Raw genomic sequence first — 18,721 nt, 5'->3', positions numbered from 1 at the left:
GGGCCAGTTCTAGAAAAACCTGCCACAAAGAACTTCAGTTCTCTTTGATGTTTCTGGAGGTGAACAGGGAATGGCTTATGGTTTTGTTTTTTTCCTTGGGTGTGCTGACAGACAGACAGGAATCAAGTTGGCTCAGCATCACTTGGGATTTTATATATTCTTTAATATTGTATACCTAAAAGAAAGCTGCACATCTTATATTAAAACTACTCCTTTAGAATTGAGAAGAATAGATTTTTCACCTTGCCTTCTAGGCTATCTGACCAAAAGTTAAAGGACTATATGTTACCTGCACATGATTCAAAGAATGAAGTAGAACAAGGCCAGATCCAAACTGCAGATAAGCACAAACAGTACTGTATGATTTCATATTAAGACCTAAGAAATTGGTAAAATTGCAAAATAAAACTTGATGCTAAACTCACCTCTACAAACCATCAGTGGAAAGAGAATGGAGTCTCATATTGGACTCAAACGAACTCCTGCTCCATCTGCTTAGGCATAATTGAGTAGGAACTAGGCTAGTGCTATGGGACCTGCAATAAGACCAGGTTGCCAACCACTGAAAAAATATGCTTGAGAAAAAATCCATAAAACAAAGAATTTTTAAAAACACAGAATTAATTTCTTGGTCTCTTGACTCAAGGCTGCTGGGTTTAATTTCAGGCTCGCTCAATTTCTATATGAACTTGGGAAAGAGCTATACTTTATGCTTTAATTTCCTCATCTGTCAAATGAGAAAGATGACAGTTTACTCAAAAGTACTTTCATGGAGATTAGACAGATATTTACCATGCAAGACAATGACAGTCAATTAGCCTTTAATAGGACTGGTCTTTTATTATTCTCAGACTAGAAGTAAAAGATAAACATGAGGAAAATCTGTAAGAGTACTCTGCTGGGAACAAGAGACAAGAATTCTCCATCAAACTAGAATATGTTCACAAAAACAATTCTAAAAAGAAGAGTCTGAGAAGGAAGGAATATACTGCAGATATGGTTAGGTTCTGGTATTAAACGTTATCCACTGACTCTAATCTACCAACTTTTAGTAACAAACTTTCTCTCTGCCTCTACTGTTGGTATGTAGTATATATAGCATCAAACCAACAGACTAACCAAAAGAAACAGAAAGCTGATTGTGAGGTCAAATGGGGAGAATTTTCATAGGGGGCATCAATGAAAGGACTGTAGAATATAGTTCAAATACTACCCTAAAGCCTTTATAGAAATAAATTTACAGCCAAGATTGTACTCTGATTTCACCACAGCCCAGAGTGCTGTATGTGTGATGGTAAGGTATCTAAAAATAGTATGATATCTATATGTCAGATGGCTAGAATACAGAAGTGGACACTCAGGCATCATTTCAGACCTGGAAAATCTGCCAAAGTTTTATGAAAGACCTAAGCAGAATCTAGATATTTGCTAAAGATTCAGAAAAATATAGTCAGGACTTTTTTTAGAATACCTGGGAAACAACTGGCTGTTTATTTAGAGTGGAGATCAATAGGAAAGCCAGAAAAAAAGACCCGAGAAAAAAGAAGAATCCGTCTATTGGGAAATTTTATTTTGTAGCTAAGAAGTTTTCACTTTGATGGAAAATCACTGGATTTGGGGAAATGAACTTAACAATATGATGAATGGGGGAAAAACACTGGAAGTAGAAAAGCTTGGAAATTTTTTCATTTTACTTGGCCCTCCTACCAAAAAGAATCCTCTTCTATGAATCCTGTCATATTTCCTCTCTCCCTCTTCTATGACTTTTTATAAGTCACAGAAGCTTTTGAGCTCATTGGGCAAGAGCATAACTCTGGGGTCAAAGTTAACTGAGTACAAATATCATATCCTTAATATCTACCTGCATTTTGATTTCCTAATCTATAATAGAGAGATATAATATAGAACCTCACTCAAAGTAATGTCATAAGGATTAAATACATCACTCAATACAGGTCGAATGACTAAACAACCAGCACACATTGGGTCATTATCATTAGGTTTCCTGTCATTAAGGGCAGAAGTTTTGATTCCAAGAGAGTAGAGAGTAGAAAGAATTCAATAATTATTAAAGAATGAAAAACAACAATCTAGAGTACCCACCATGGAACAGAGCTAGTAAAGACAGTGACAAACAGATGTCTCAGAAATACTAAGCCTAGATGATAGGAGACTGATGAAGGTTAGAAAAAAAAGCTTTTTTTATTTTTTTTAAGAAAAGGGCTTAGATTATTGGATTTTAGTTATCCTTTTTTTTCTTCTTGGTTCAAATCTAGCACCCTACCACTCTAGCCACAGCCCTTCTTCTGGCTTTTTTGATGGTTAACTGGAGATGAGTCTCATGGGATATCTTGCCAGGGCTGGCTTGGAACCATGATCCAGTTTGCTGTTTATTCTTTGGAAATGCAGTTGTGTGAGCCTTTTTGCCTAAGATTATCTTCAAACCTCAATCCTCAGAATCTCAGTCTCTAAAGTAGCAAGGATTACAGGCTTGCCCCAGTAGTGTGCAGTGGTTTTAGGTACTCTGGGAACAAAATGCCAGCGAGTGACAGGAGCTTCACCACCACTGAGACTGTAGAGAAATGCCAGTGTTTTAAAAGTCTGCTGCATTAATGACAGGAGGATCTTTAAGACATTGGCTCGTAATTGGAATTTCATTTCATTCATTAAGGTTATCTTCCCTTGCTAAATTCATATTATTCGCATGATGCTGTGTACATACTAAACATAATTGATATAAATTATTGGTGAGTACTAACAATGACATCTGATGAAAAGCATACAATTTAAAAACGATTCGAAAATGCAACCATTTCAGTGGGATACCTCTATAACTAACTAATATAATTTAAAAATTATAATAGCTAGAGAATAGCTTTGAACTTACCCTGAATCACAGAAACAGCTCCATAGTCCTTGGCCGTGACTCCAGAGTAAACGATTGAAAACTCGGTTGAAAATTCGATATAAACTTACTTCTTCAACATCAGGTACCTTCCAGATGCGAGGAAGAACTGTACGGATACTTGATTTCACTATGTCTAAAACCTAGTGGAAAACAAACAAGTACTAGAAGTCTAGACACATATGTTTAACATTCAAAGATGAAGATATTCAAGTGCACAGGGCGCATGCTTATAATCCTAGCAACTCAGGAGACTAGGTCTGAGGATTAGGATTTGAAGCCAAGCATAGGCAAGAAAATCCACAGGACTCTTCAATTAACGACCAAAAAAAAAAAAACCCACAGAGTTGGAGCTGTGGCTGAAGTGGTAGAGCATTAGCCTTCAGACAAAAAGCTCAGGGACATTGCTCAGGCTCTCAGTTCAAGCCCTGGGACTGTACATGTACACACAGAAAGTGATTAATGTAACAGAATAAGAATTGAACAAGGGGATCCATGCACTTTATGAATCTCTATTGATAGGAGAGACCATTGGGGTAAGAAGGGAGTGTTCAGTAATAAAGACTTAAAATAATAGTCTTTATCATAAGGATTCTACAATTAACAAAATTCAATCTGTAAAGATTACCCTCTTAAGTGTTAAAAAATGAGCTACTCCATATGTTAATGGAAGGCATGGAACTTTTAGGCCCTGGTTTAGAAAAAGATAAGTCACATAAAGTTGTCAACCATGAATGATTAATAAGTTTGACTGTATCTTGAACTTCTTGGTATCTTAAAAAAGATCAACTTATAAACAGGGAAAATATACTCAAATACATAATTTGACAAAAGGTTAGTATCAAGAACATATAATGGTTTCCTAATACATTATTAATATAAATCTCAGGGAAAATGGATAAAAACCTATGAACAGGCATTTCACAAAAAGACATAAATATGCCAAATAAACTTAATGAATAAAAATTAAAGCTATAGAGGAAGATACCATTACATATACATTCATCTACATGGCAAAAGTTAGAAGTCTGCTCATTGCCAGGGCTGGAAAACGATATAGGTGTACATGTGCTCATGGAGGATTCTGATGTAAGTACAAATTTGTGCAATCACTCTGAAGAATAGTTTATCCTTGTCTCCTGAATTGGAAAATCAGGTTATCAGATAACACAGAAACTTTATTCCTAAGCAAACTTCTCACAAAGAAACATAGGCGATCTGTACAAAACTGCCCACCAAGCTAGTCACAATTATACACACCTAGAAGCAACTCTCCAAAAATGTGAAAGCAGATAAATGGGCTGAGTCTTTTCCTTAAACTATTATACAGTAGTCAAGATGAATAAAAGCCAATGCACAGCCCAAAGCACCTGGGCAATAATAATAAGTTGAAAAATATGTCAGAGATTACACCCAGTATGACAGTCTTAACAGAAGTAAAAACAGCTAATGCTTAAAAATATTAATAGGAATGAGTCGGGAGTTTGGCCTAGTGGTAGAGTGTTAGCATGCACAAAGACCCAGGTTCGATTCCTGGTACCACATACATAGAAAAAAGCTGGAAGAGTAAATAGAAACAAAAGCCATATAATGAGTGATTGTTGTCCTTAATGTACTATGTTATCTTTCATCTCTTTTGCTGTCCTTGGTCATCTCATATTGTTACAGTATTTCACCTGGTTATCTGATATAATGTATATATGCATATTTGGTTATTTGAAATCAGATAGGGAAGGGAGGAAAACAAGATGAGGGGTGGGGGTAGAGGAGAGGGAAATAGGGACCAAGATATGAGAAAGGGTATCAATATACGTGAAGTAATGCACCTTCTATCTGGTGAATATAATGTAACCCTTCCATTAATTACAATTTAAAAATATAGTTAAAAAAAAAAGAAAAAAGCTGGAAGTGGTGCTGAGACTCAAGTGGTAGAGCGCTAGCCTTGAGGAAGCCCAAGGACAGTGCTCAGGCCCTGCGCGCAACCCCAGGACTAACAAAACATATGTTAATAGGAAACAAGTACACGGATATAATTTGAAACTATAAAGAAATTAGAAAGCAAAGACTAGTGAGTGCTCAATTCAAGAAAGTAGTTAGGTGGGTGATCTTTTTAGATATATTACTATCAGGATCATAACTTTTGCTTTAGATGTTGGGCTTAAATAAAAGTAAGCTGGTTACAGCCAGAATAACAAGCAGAAACTGTCCTGGAACAAGAACTATGATTAATCCAAACAACTAAAACCTGCTTTATCCTAAAACACATGCAAAAAATGTATGTGCCTTACATGTTTGTGCTTCTTGTGCAAGCAGGTATTTCCAACAAAACTCTTGCTTGACAAAGAAAAATAAACACCAACCACTAGCTATTCTAGCTTCATTTCACCAAAGTGGATTATTTCACATTTTGTTTTATCTATCCATTTATGGGAAGTGCCTTTTGAAAATAACAGGGAAAAATGAAAATGGAACAAAGACCCTCAAGCATGAAGGTTAAGTGAAGACAATGGTTCACTCAGGTGGAACAAACATGAAGAACTGGAGAACTCTAATAAGTAAGTGACCTGACCAGGGTAAATTTCAAGTAAATATCCATCAAAGCAAATTTGGTAAAAAGTTTCCAAAGTTTCTTTCTAGAAGAGGACTTCTGGCTGTGAACTGTGTGAGCATTTTTCACTTCCTTCCCCAACTTCCAACTTCCTTGGGAGCAGAAATGCAAAGTCTGTACTAGGTCAGGCTGCATTCAGAAGGGGACACAAATACTGCCATCTGTAATAAAAGACCTTGTGAAAAGCATAGTGCTGGAAAAACACTTTATTACTAATAATGAATGTGTAATTATGGAAGAGGAAATTTTTAAAACTTTAATATGAATTATTCACAGGAAAGCTGATAAAATATGCATATGAGGCATTAATTTATGCCTTCCTTGATAAACTCCATCTAAGCTATTAGTTTAACTCTTTATATTTTTTAACAAAGAAGGCAGTACTTGTAATGGATGCCTGATAAGAATCAACACTAGCAGGAAATGGTACATGTAAATCACTTCTCTTTTCCATTTCCTGCCAAAGTATTACTAAGTTATTAACAAACCAATGTTACAATTCAATAAGAGAGCAGCTAATTAATCTCAAGAACAAATACAGGTTATATGAAATAACTAAAATGTTAAATGTGTAACCAATGCTAGTCGATTTTCACGAACTATCATAAAAGAATTATTCATCTTTAAAAGTAAACAATTGAGATTATGGCCATTCATTAATTTCCTTTCAAATATATCACATGGTCAAATACACAGGATATCCGAGAACCAAATAAAGGGCAGCTAATGTGCTTTAGTGTGTCCTCTCCATTTCAGTGCAAGCATTTTGCAAGTAGATTATTTATAAAGGCCTCTCGTCTGCAGGTATTTTCTTCTTCATTTAAAAGCATTAGTAGTCTAATATCCTAGTCCATACATGCCTAAAAGCAGCGGCTTGAAAACAGAGTTGGGGAGATAGAGAGGGTGATGCTCTGGAGGTACCGTAGCATCTCCTCGTAAATGGAGATGGGAAATTCTTCTGCAGACTTGGCACTCCACAAGCACCACTAACAAGGAGACTTCCCAGGCTGCTGAGATAGCTGGGTCTGGACACTGTAGGAATTCCCCTGCTTCTATTCCAGAGAAAGCCACATTTCCAGAGAAAGCAGACATTTCCCCTCTTGGTTTCTCCATGCCTTCATACTTCAAAGAGTTTCCCAAGAAAGCAAGCCCTGTCCTCAGGGAATGAATGGGTTAGAGAGATTAACTCTCACAGTTTGGAGGGCATGAGAGGACACAAGCCAAGGGAACAAAAAAGTCCAGATCAACTCTTCTCCAAGCCTTCTAAAAACTCCTTACTGCATTTGTCTCCTATTTGTTCACCTCTGCTCTACCCATCTCCTGAGAAATTCTACATCTGAACACAACACTACTTCTTAGGGAAGCTCACCTGACAATAAGTTAAACTCAAGTGAGATGACCCAGTAAGTGGAAAAATTATGCACCACTGAATACTATGTTATACTTAATACATCCCCAAGGCATAAGACAAGATCTACCACTTAGTAGCTGCTTTCATGAGTTAATTTTTGCAATGAATGGAACCCTATTTTAAAAGATAAAAATCAGACCTAACATGTATTGAGGACTTACTATATGCCAAGTACTATTCTAGGTATTTTTACACATATTTACTCATTTAATCTCAAAATGATATAGGAGACTGTTGGTCCCTTTCTGAGATTCTTGAGGCTGGATTCCATAAGCATACACATCAACACTGCTACAGGAACTGTGCCAATCTTCAAAAGCAAAATCAATATACTACTTCCTGCCAAATGAGTCCCCAAATGAGTTCTGGTGGGTTGGTTTCTGCTAATAATTATGAAAAATTTGATTTTAGAAAACATTTGGAATATCATATTGAGGATAAGAAAATGCATACACAGAGGACACAGCTAATGAGCAGCCAGCTATACATCCAGACTAATGCTTTAGCCTCTTCTCAACACTGGCTAACAATTTGGTCTTCCCAGAAGCCAAAAGCAAAAGCCCAAATGAAAACCCAGATTCACTCCTCGCCAGTGAAGACTGAGAGGAGAGTACAGATGGCCTCTTCTTAATGGACATGGAGTCTGTTCTAGGGTGTGTAAAAGTCTATGCATGAGGAGGTGATGTAAACCTATAGTATATTTTTTAGCCAATATTCTTAGGATAATTTAAAGAAGGAAGAGAATAAACCCGCCAGAAATAAGAACAGGATACAGAAAAGTAGTAGCAGTTCCATCTGTGATAGCTTTTTGGATTCCACGTTTAATACTTAGAAGAATTTGTTCGAAAGAGTAATTTGCAAAACCCCAAAAAACAAGCCAGCAAGGTGCCCTTGTGTTTATCTGGGGCACAAGTGAGGCTAGCGTATAAATGGTACGTATCCATTTTCCTTATGTTACACCTTTTAAAAGCATCCAACCCAACATTAAACTCTCCATGGGAAACATAAATGAGAGATTCAGTCAGTGACAATATTAATAAAATAAAAAGATTTGCCTTTTCCATATGAAATATAGGATATTTGAAGACATAAAGCACACAGACAAATCCATATTTTGCAAGAACATACAGATGTTGAATGACAAACAGCTCCACATGGTTTAACAGTTGGTCCTAAATTAAAATAATGGTATAAGGTGAAGGCAGTTTAGAAATAACATTAAAATTACTACACACTATACTAATGATGCATGTAGCAGCCAAGGCTACAGGGTAAAAGCATCTTTGCTGATGTGAAATGTATAGCTCTGAGCCACATCCTTGCCAGTCCAAATGAGAGAGATGGGAAACAAAAATGCAGACAGAAACAACTAGAGTAGGTACTTAAAAGAATTTGCACTTGGTGAAGACATGGGATCTTTTAGAATGCTAAAATAAATACAAATAGAGAACAACCTTAACGATTTCTGCAGTCTTAGTATATACTTGGGTATCACATCAGAGAGTAAGCTTTTTAGCAAATTTGGTGTCCTTCACAACCCACCAACACTGCAGAATTTTATGACTATTTCAATCAACTGTATTCTTGTCAGAATGTTGGATTCTTATGCAGGCATGAATCTACCATACCATGTTAAATAGGACTATTTCCATTTTTATAGCCTGGTGAGATTTTTCCCAGCAGGTAATTTCTATGTGATTGGATCTTTACATTTTGTACCATTTAAGAAAACAAAAATCGAGACAAATATGTAAAAACAATTCTCTTATTTCCAAGGACATAAAAAAGAAAAGCACATAGGATCCTTTGTGTATGTAGACATTCTTTTTTTGTTAGTTCCAGTGCTCTTGCTAGGCTTTTTTGATCGTAGTAGATGCTCTGCTACTTGAGCCACACCTCCAGCATGGCCCAACATAGTTTTATGTATTCTAATGACCAGCAAGCAAAGCCTCCATCCTAGAACAGATAAAGTAAGACAACCTCTGATAGGAATCATGATGTGCCTTCCACAACTAGACTAGTGCTCTGTACATGTTAATTCCACAATAAATATCTATTAAAGGTATCTGTTTGAGTGAGTAAACACATTGAGTGAACTTTAGAAATCCCCATAGTGTACAAAACTGGCAACTAATAAATGTTTGTCAAATGAAGTCAAACTGTACCCAGCTGTCTCTTGGAAGCAAGGATTACATGCCACTTAGAGCAACTAGTTGAAGGAGTGAGATTGCCTGATGCATCTGCTATAATATACAAGCAGTACTTATGCAATCTCTAGATCACTTCCAGCAGAGAAGTGAATATGGCTAGGATAGCAGGGAATGATGTTTCTGCCTGTGTCACTCCTCTAACTGGCAGCCCTTGTTCTGACCGTTGTTCCCCGTTGGCCTGACCAAGACTCTTAAAATTTCACACTGGTCTCAGGCTCTTTCTAACCAACCTTCCTCTTTTCTATTCAGGTAGCAGGTCTACATTACAGAGGGAAGGATCTTCCTGTCTGTAGCATTTCTCTATCCTTTGTCTCTCTGGCGTGTTGGCTCATATAATTTCCTTTGCTTTCAGTTCCATCTAAGTGGCTGCTTGCCAGAGGATTGAACTGGCAAAGCTTTCTAGTGATTATTGACTTATCACAGCCAAAAGAAGGATAAATCTGGGCTGGGAGTTTGGCCTAGTGGTAGAGTGCTTGCCTAGCACTAGTGGTAGAGTTTGGCCTAGTGGTAGAGTACTTGCCTACACCTGGGTTCAATTCCTCGGTACCACATACAAAGAAAAAAGACAGAAATGGCGCTGAGGCTTAAGTGGTAGAGCTCTAACCTTGAGAAAAAGAACCCAAGGACAGTGCTCAGGCCCTGAGTCCAAGCCCAGGACTTGCAAAAAAAAAAAAAAAAAAAGGAAGAAGAAAAAGAAGGATAAATTTGATTAAGCTATATATAATGGAAATTCATTCAATGATTGGCTTTCTAAGTAACATCTTTAATATTTAATTCTACATTGCATAGCTGACTTAAAATTCCATATTTCCTTTTGTTTTCTTGAATGTATTTTCTATTATATTTTATAAGGACACAGTCTAAGGGTTAAACTGAATCACTGAAAGCCAATAGGCCATTTTTTATACTTCATTTTTGCATATTTTATGTAAAAGAATTATGAATGTGAAGACTTCTCAGTAAAATGGAATATATTAAGCAAACAGCTTAAGGACTCAGCAGAAAAGACATAAAAATCAGGGTTTTTATTTATTTGCCCCTTAAAATGCTAGAGATAGCTCTCTTCCTTGAGAAAATACTTTGGTACTTAAGGCTACAAATCTGACAATTATTTGCAGCAAATTTTCTTGATATGGTCATTGTCATTGTGATTCCTTTTCTTTATCCATTTTTTTCCTTAAAAGGCTTTTCTTTTTTTCATATGATTTTATTGTAATTAATAGAAGGGTTACATTATATTCACCAGATAGAAGGTGCATTACTTCACACTGATACTCTTTCTCATGTCTTGGTCCCCATTTTTCTCCCCTCACTCTGCCCCTCATCTTGTTTTTCCCCCTTCCCTATCTGATTTCAAATAACCAAATAAGCATATATACAATTTATCAGATAACAAGGTGATAATACTATAACAATATGAGATAACCAAGAGACACCAAAAGAGGTGCAGGTGCTCAGAGCTCACACCTGTAATCCTACCTACTCAGGATCTGAGATCTGAGGATCACAATTCCAAGCCAGCCCAGGCAGAAGCACACAGAAGCACAGCTATAGCTCAAATACTAGAGCGCTAGCCCTGAGCGAAAAAAGGTCAGGGGCAGAGCTCAGGCCTTAAGTTCAAGCCCCAGGACCACCACCAAAAACAGAATTTCAAAGTGTTTCACAGTATGTAGATACTAAGTAGTCAAAAAAGTTAAGAATAAAATTCCTGGCCTGCTGAGAGGTATTCATGATGGGAATATTGTTATAATTCATTTTTATGAATATGAAGAACTATAAAGTTTGACACTATTGATAAAATAGTGCCAAAAATAAATAAAAATAATAAAATAAAAATTGGTCTAAATTTGTCCTTAACAGTGACAAGTAAGGAGTCCTGGGTAAGAGCAGGTCCTTCAGGGGGTGGAGGTGGGAGTGAGAAGTCAGAGGTGGAGTGAGGTCCTGTCCTCACAATAAGAATGCTGCTGAAAGGCACACCCAGAAATATGCACCCTTCATTATTTATCTAAGAAGTTGGAGTTTACTTTGGGAAATCCTTTTAAAGAACAAAATGAGTGAAGAAAGAGAAGAAGTCAAGGTAATCATTACCATAGCAAGAAAATTTGTCACAAATAAGTTGCATATGTGGAATTCCCAGGCTTCCCCTAGTGCACACAGTCAGCCATCTGCCCAGCATTCCCATCACCTCCAGGGGCCTCTCTGCAAGATAACATGTTCTAATTAACATCAGCCCTTTTTATTCTTTGCAAATGAACATTCAAGAGAGGAATTCTTTTGCCAAAAAATAGTTGTCTGTTGAGTTACGCATGTAGAGGAATCTGGGAACTGCCTGGCTAGCATAGACTGAGACAATAGCCAGCTTTGGTTTGGAAAAGGGAACATTTTGTTACTTTCTAGGAGTACAAAAGAACTGTACACCTTTGATTTCTTGCCAAAAGGAAGAAGCAAAACAGGAGCTCAAAGAAAGAATAACAAGATATATTAGATAATCTTCTCAAAGAAGGGGTGACAGGATATATAAATTGTAACTAAGGAACTTGGCCCTCACACTAGTATTTCCACTTCATTTTCTCAGTATAGCAGTGTATGATTAACACTGAAATGTGGTTTCACATCTAGAACTAGAAAAAAAATCACACAATTTCAGAATAAATCAGCATACGAAAATTAGGCGTAATGACATGCACTCTAGCCGGTAAATTTATAAGCAAACATTTATTATTAAGTTAGAAACCCAATTGGGTGTAGCAACCCTTAATCGTATGCAATAAATTGTTTCTCTCAATTCACAGATATTACTATTCCCACACATCATCTGATAATTCCATATAATGTTAGCCAAGCATTCTTATTTCCCTTGTATAACACAGAAGTGTTGCACTGTCTTAACCTGTTGTTGCAGCCACATAAATATAAATTACTAGTAAAGGAAGAAGGGCACATAAAGAAGTGAAATTATTATAAACAGAACTCATTAAGTCTAAAACTGAGGCAATTTAACAAATGATTCTAGAAAACTGCCTGCATGTGGTCATGATCCACTCTCTCAATTAAAGGGGATGGATACAAGATTAAAAAATATTAGAGTGCTTTAAGTGGTTTACAAATACAAATTCAATACAAAATGCCATGAAGATCCAAATAGGGAAAGATAACAGGTAATATTCTGATTCTGAAGGAAATAGAAAGTTTGCCTGAAGACTATGGAGATGAGCTTTCAAAAAGGATGATGTTCAATCAAAAGAAAAATTACCAGAAAGAGACAACTTACAGAATGGCAGAATATCTTCACTTAATATCTAGAACATATGTAGAATTCAAAAATAAAAACTAAATAGCAAAAGAACCAACCATCATCCAGGTACCAGTGATGCATCCTTGCAATCTTTATTACTTGCAAATCTGACACAGGGAGGATTGTGATTGCAGAGTTTGTGAGAGCCCCTCTGACCCTATGGCCAGGCTCGCACAGTACCACATTCTTGCAGGGAGGATAAAGGCTCCAGGCCAGCTGGAGCAGAACAGTCCTGAAGACTCCTAACTCATGACAGTGTGCACCTGTCATCAGCAATGGAAAGTCTAAAAGTAAGTATGCAATGGCAGTCCAGATATGTCCTTGAGCAGGAAGTGGCCTATTTTAAAAGTAACCAATACTATACAAGAATACTGGCATGGCTCTGCAGTAGAACATCTGCCTGGTGACTGCCAAGCTCCCTGAACCACCAAAAAGGACATAATGAATCATCCAGTGAATTAATAACAAATGGATTAAATAGACAGTTCTCAGAAGAAGAAAATAAAAAACTGCTAATAGATACATAAAGAAATGTTCAGTATCCTTAAGCCATAAAGGAAATGTAAATCAAAACTGCACAAAGGTTCCATCACACCCCAATCAGACTGGTAATCCCAAGAAATTATATAAGCCATAACAAATAATGGAGAGAATACAGGGAGAGGTCAGGGAAGAAACTCATACACTGCTAATGAAAGTGTGAAGTAGTATAAGGACTATGGAAATCAGCTCCTTAAAAAACTAAAATCAGTGAAGTAAGCCAGACTCAAAGGAACATAGGCCCAAGAGTCTCCCTCACTTGTCACAATCAGTAGAAACCTTGGGCTCTCCTAGCAGAGATTTACAATAGAACAAAATCTAGAGACATTAGGCCAAATCGTACGACACTAAATGTAAGGACCTCTGTGATAGGGAAACAAAAGCCATATAATGAGTGACTGTTGTCCTTAATGTACTATGTTATCACTCATCTCTTTTGCCATCCCTTGGTTATCTCATATTGTTACAATTTTTCACCTTGTTATCTGATATATTTTATATGTGCTTAATTGGTTATTTGAAATTGGATAGGGAAGGGGGGAAATCAAGATAAGTGGGAGGAGGGTGGGAGAGAAATGGGGACCATGTCATGAGAAAGGCTATCAATGTTTGTGAAGTTATGCACCTTCTATCTGGTGAATATGATGTATCCCTTCTGTTAATCACAATAAAAAATTATTTAAAAAAAACTAAAATCAGATCGATCTTATGATCCCACCATAACACTCTTGGGCTACAACTAACCATATTTATTGCAATAAATAACCATATATATTGCAGCTCAATTCAAAATAGCCAAATTCAAGAATAAGCTGAGGTGTTCAATAACCAATGAATGGATAATAATTATATAAGGTGTGTATATAATGCACACCATAGAATATTGCCTAGTCATAAGTAAAATGGAAGTTATATCATTTGTAGGGATGTGGATGAAACTGAAAGTAATCATAATGGGTAAGATAAACCATGCTCAAAAAGCCAATAGTCTCCCTCTGTGTCCATGTGTAGAGCCCATGTTGTTAGCAGTTGTTACCCAAAACCCAGGTTTCTGCAGGTATCTGAAAGGGGCGTCGGGTGGACACCCAACATCCTAGAAACCTGCACTTCCCTTTCCTGCTTGCATCCTTCCCACATGGTTAGTAAGTCTTAGGTAACTTTACAAATCACAAGTCTGTCCTAACAGCTGTATCTTAGGCGGAGATCTGTGATTCTAGAAGAGTGCCTGGTTGAATATAATTGAATTATATGAATGTAAAATTTTTAACAATAGAGCCGCTGAAAAGCATTTAAGGGTACTTCAAGTTTAGTGCTTTGAGAAATAACCCTACAATCAATGTTTGGTTATGGACATCCTTTACACATTCAGGCAGAGCAGAGGAGAGGTTCTGCCGAGTCATGAGATAATGAACATTTGTAATTTTAATAGATACTGAAAATTACCTTTCTAAAGCATTATTCCGATGAATTCTCCCTCTAATAGTGTATGAAGGCCCTTTTTAATTAATATTATTCCATCACTGGCTATCACTTGTCTTACTAATTTTTGCAAATTTAATGGGTTTTACCTGCTTTTCCCTCATCATTAGTGAGACCAAACACCTATTTACATGTTTATTGGCCACTTGAAGATCCATAAATTGTCTTTTTATGGCCTTTTTATGGGCTTCGCCATGTGACTTACTGGTATATGTGGAGTGGTTTGTCTTCTGCTGATTGATTTGTAGGAAATATTGGCTTACTGATGCTACTTTATGTATATCAAGCCTCTGTCTTCCTCAGCCATCCCGACACACCTGCCCAATTCCACCCACCACTTCTGCCTTTTAACTGTGTTTAAGATGTCTTGGCCATTCTTAAGTTTTCAGGTAATCAAATCTTCCAATTTTTTTCCTTTAAGCCTTCTCGAGGTTAAAGGTCTTACGAAGTTGTTACCGGACTCTAAGATTATAAATATATCTTTCCATGCTTGTTTTAGTATTTTTCTTTTTAGCATATCAAACTGCAGTTTCTATAGAATTTGTTTTACCTATGGTGAAAGATAAGCTCCAACTTCATTTACTTATAAATAGGCAACAGCTTAATATCATTTACTGGAAAAATCAATTTCCACTCATCTGAAATGTCACATTTATCTAGTATTAATCTCTTACAAATAATGTAATCTATCTGGATTATATTTGTTTTAGTTAGTAAATTAACCTATTCTTTTCTCTTTTCAAAGATTGTAAAAATGACAGAAACTTGAAGAGATATGGAATACCAAATCTAATAAAAATTTTGTCACCTTCATCAGGACACTCTGTGAGAGGACAGGCATGCACTCAAAGATTGCCACATGCTTAGCAAACCACCATGCTCCCAGCTTTGATACACTCTCCTCAACGATGGCACTATATTTGCACATGAGGAACATAAGGATATATTTGTTGAATGTTCTAACAAACAATACTGGATTCAGTTTAGACACAACATGCAACTTGAAAGTCATAATCTAATAAATGGCATTTCATTTAATTAAAAATAAACCCTAAAAATAATATTATTGCATTACCAAAAGAATACAGGAACTGGGGCCGGGAGTTTGGCCTAGTGATAGCGTGCTTGCCTAGCATGCACGAAGACCCGGTACCACATACATAGCAAAAAGCTGGAAATGGTGCTGAGGCTCAAGTGGTAGAGCTCTAGCCTTGAGAAAGTCCAAAGACAGTGCTCAGGCCCTGAGCTCAAGCCCAGGACTGGCAAAAAAAAAAAAAGAATACAGGAATTTAAATAAAGCAATTAATATCACCTACAACAAACAAATCAATAAATCTGATGACCCAGTGCATTTAATAGGCCTCTTCAGGAGCTGGCCACGAGCTTTCCCACACTCAAGGTGACGATGTGAGATACCTTTTACTTTTTCTCAAATCTCCCATCAGAGGAAACCCCTCGTATTTTTCCACCACACTAGCTGTGTGTACCTTATCTCCTCTAATTAGAATAATGTTCTTGGTCTATCAACCTTCCCAGTTTACTCAAGAACTTTTGATCACCTGTCTTCCCTAAGTCTTTCTTCTCATCTAGATCATTCTCACCACCACATACTCTTTTTTTAATTTTCAATGTACAGAGGGCTTACAGTTATATTCGCCAGATAGAGGGTGCATTACTTCTCAAATATCGATATCCCTTCTGATGTTTTTGTCCTCATTTCCCTCCCCACTCCCTCCGTCATTTCTCCCCTCCTATTTCTTTTTTTCATATTTTTTATTGTAATTAATAGAAGGGTTACATGATATTTGCCAGATAGGAGGTGCATTAATTCACATACATTGATACGCTTTCACATGTCTTGATCCTCATTTCCCTCCCCCCACCCCCACCCCCATCTTATTTTCTCCCCTCCTATTTCAAATAAACAGGTAAACATCTATATAATATACCAGGTAACAAAGTGGGATATAGTAACATTATGAGATTAACCAAAGGGCAACACAAGAGAAGGGAGAAAAGCATAATACATAAAGAGTAACAGTCACTTATAATTAAGCTCTTGTTTCCATGTCTTGGAGGTCCATTAATTTGGACTCATCCTATATGGCCTTACGTATCTAGGGTTTGAGCTATTGTATTCCTCTGCTAGGAGAGTTTTGGATGTGTACCAATTATTATAGATGAGGGAAACCATTGAGCCTATGCTCCTTTGGGTCTGGCTTACTTCACTTAATATGATTTTTTCCAAGTTGTTCCATTTCACTACAAATGGGATGATGTCATTCTTTCTGATGGCAGCACAGAATTCTATCCACCACATACTCTTAAAGTCTCTTTATGTAAATACGGGAATCCTTCTCATCAGCCCACACTTCTTCCAAATAGGACACTATTTCCTATTTTCCCTTCTACAGTGCAACTCCTTGAAAAAAAAGTTCCTGCCTTGCTGTGGAGTTGATTTTTTTCCCCTCTACTTTTTTCCATTGTGCCTACTCCAATCAAGCTCTATTTCCCAGCACATTTCTAAATTTGTAACAATCAGTGTCACCATCAACCTCCACATTTTCAAAAACAACAGATACGGGCCTAGTGCTCAATCCTAAGCAACAACTTCTGGCACCTGATTATTCGCTCCTTAAAATAATTTCTTAATTGGCTTCAAGGACACCCAGTTCTGGTATCACTTTCACACCTCATTGACTGTTCCTTCTCTGTCCCCTTTGATGAATCTTTCCCATCTCTGATTTCTATGTATAGAAGTGGCCCAGCTCTCAACCCCTGAAATTCGTGCCTTCGCTAGCTATGTTCTTCTAGGTAATCTTGGTTATGTGCTTGTTTCTTAGTGCTGGAACTAGGGCTTGAACTCAAGGCTTAGGACTTTCTAGGCACACATTCAACTGCGAGGCCATACCTGCAGTGCATTTCTGTGTTGGTTATTTATGAGATAAGAACTCACTTCCTGCCTGGACAGTGACCCATCTATTTTAGGCTTTGTGTCATAATTACGATGAATAACACTTGTCATCAATCCAGCTTCTTTTCATTGAGATAAGTCTTACAAATTTTCCTAGGATACCCTAAAACAGCCATCTTCCCAGTCACAGGCTCTCAAGTAGCTGATGAATGTAATTGCAAACCCTCTATACATTATCCCAACAATAACATTTAAAAATGTAATAAAAATTTAAAAACAAAAATTTTAAATTCTGCTTGATTTTTCTTTTTTTAATTTTTTAATAGTTTTTATTTGATTAATAGAAGGATTACATTATATTCACCAGATAGAAGGTGCATAACTTCCCAAACATTGATACCCTTTCTCATGACATGGTCCCCATTTCCCTCCCACCCTCCCCCCACTTATCTTGATTTTCCCACTTCCCTATCCAATTTCAAATAACCAATTAAGCACATATAAAATATATCAGATAACAAGGTGAAAAATTGTAACAATATGAGATAACCAAAGGATGGCAAAAGAGATGAGTGATAACATAGTACGTTAAGGACAACAAGTCATCATATTCTATAAACAAAGATGTGTGCATAGATTTGACTGTGAATATGGTTTAATGATGCAGCTCAATACATAACTCAAAGTTCAAAAGTGTGTAAAGTCGAGATGTAGACTTCAACCCCGAGTCTCCGTAGCTCAGAGGTTATTTGGGGGTTTTTTTTGTTTTGTTTTTTGCCAGTTCCGGAGCTTGAACTCAGAGCCTGAGCACTGTCCTTGGGCTTTCTCAAGACTAGTGCTCTAGCACTTGAGCCACAGAACTGCTTCCAGATTTTCCTATGTATGTGATACCAGGAATCGAACCCAAGGCTTCTTGCATGCTAGACACTCACTCTATTACTAGGCCATGCTCCTGGCCCTCCATTACTGTGTTGTTAATAAAGCCTTTGGACTAAACATGGAAGCATGATTGGGAGAGGTAGGGGAAAGTAAAGTAGGAGAAAAACTTGAGAAGGGTAATCAATTTTCAAAAAAATGACATACCTAATACATGACAAATGTAATTGTAACCACTATAAATGTTACTCCAGCAAGTAAAAAAAAAATAAAATATTAATAAATTAATAAAAGTAATACTCACTTTTCGTTGTTTTCCAGAGTCCAATTTTATGAGCCAGTAGGAAGCCACTTTTGTTTTATGATGCTTCCAGTTATCAATGATCTGAAGGGCAAAGAGAAATTACAAAATGTAATTTCCAAAATCCCATCCTAAGTAAATGGTTAGTAAACAGTAAATAGTAAGTAAATGGTTAGTATCAG

General features: G+C 36.9%; 1 protein-coding gene across 9 annotated transcripts in view; it reads right to left on the bottom strand.

Annotated features, from left to right (window-relative positions):
* The window catches only part of Ttll7 (tubulin tyrosine ligase like 7), a 122,442-nt gene that overhangs the window by 14,041 nt on the left and 89,680 nt on the right, over positions 1–18,721 (bottom strand). For 8 of the 9 annotated variants that reach the window (XR_016535925.1, XR_016535926.1, XR_016535927.1 and 5 more), the window contains 2 exons: positions 18,543–18,623; positions 2,888–3,048 (listed from right to left, as the gene is read on the bottom strand). Coding sequence is in view for 6 of the 9 variants with exons in the window: in XM_090334534.1 (XP_090190660.1) it covers positions 2,888–3,048; positions 18,543–18,623 (242 nt within the window). In the remaining 3 variants the exon portion in view is untranslated. Of the gene's footprint in view, positions 1–2,887; positions 3,049–15,263; positions 15,363–18,542; positions 18,624–18,721 lie in introns of those variants that run through there. The other variant, XM_090334539.1, reaches the window with a different exon arrangement.

This window comes from Megascapheus bottae, chromosome 6, assembly GCF_031878675.1.
Source record: "Megascapheus bottae isolate mThoBot1 chromosome 6, mThoBot2.hap1, whole genome shotgun sequence".
NCBI lineage: Eukaryota > Metazoa > Chordata > Mammalia > Rodentia > Geomyidae > Megascapheus > Megascapheus bottae.
The sequence above is the reverse complement of the archived record's forward strand: the minus strand, read 5'-3'. Positions and strand labels throughout refer to the sequence as shown.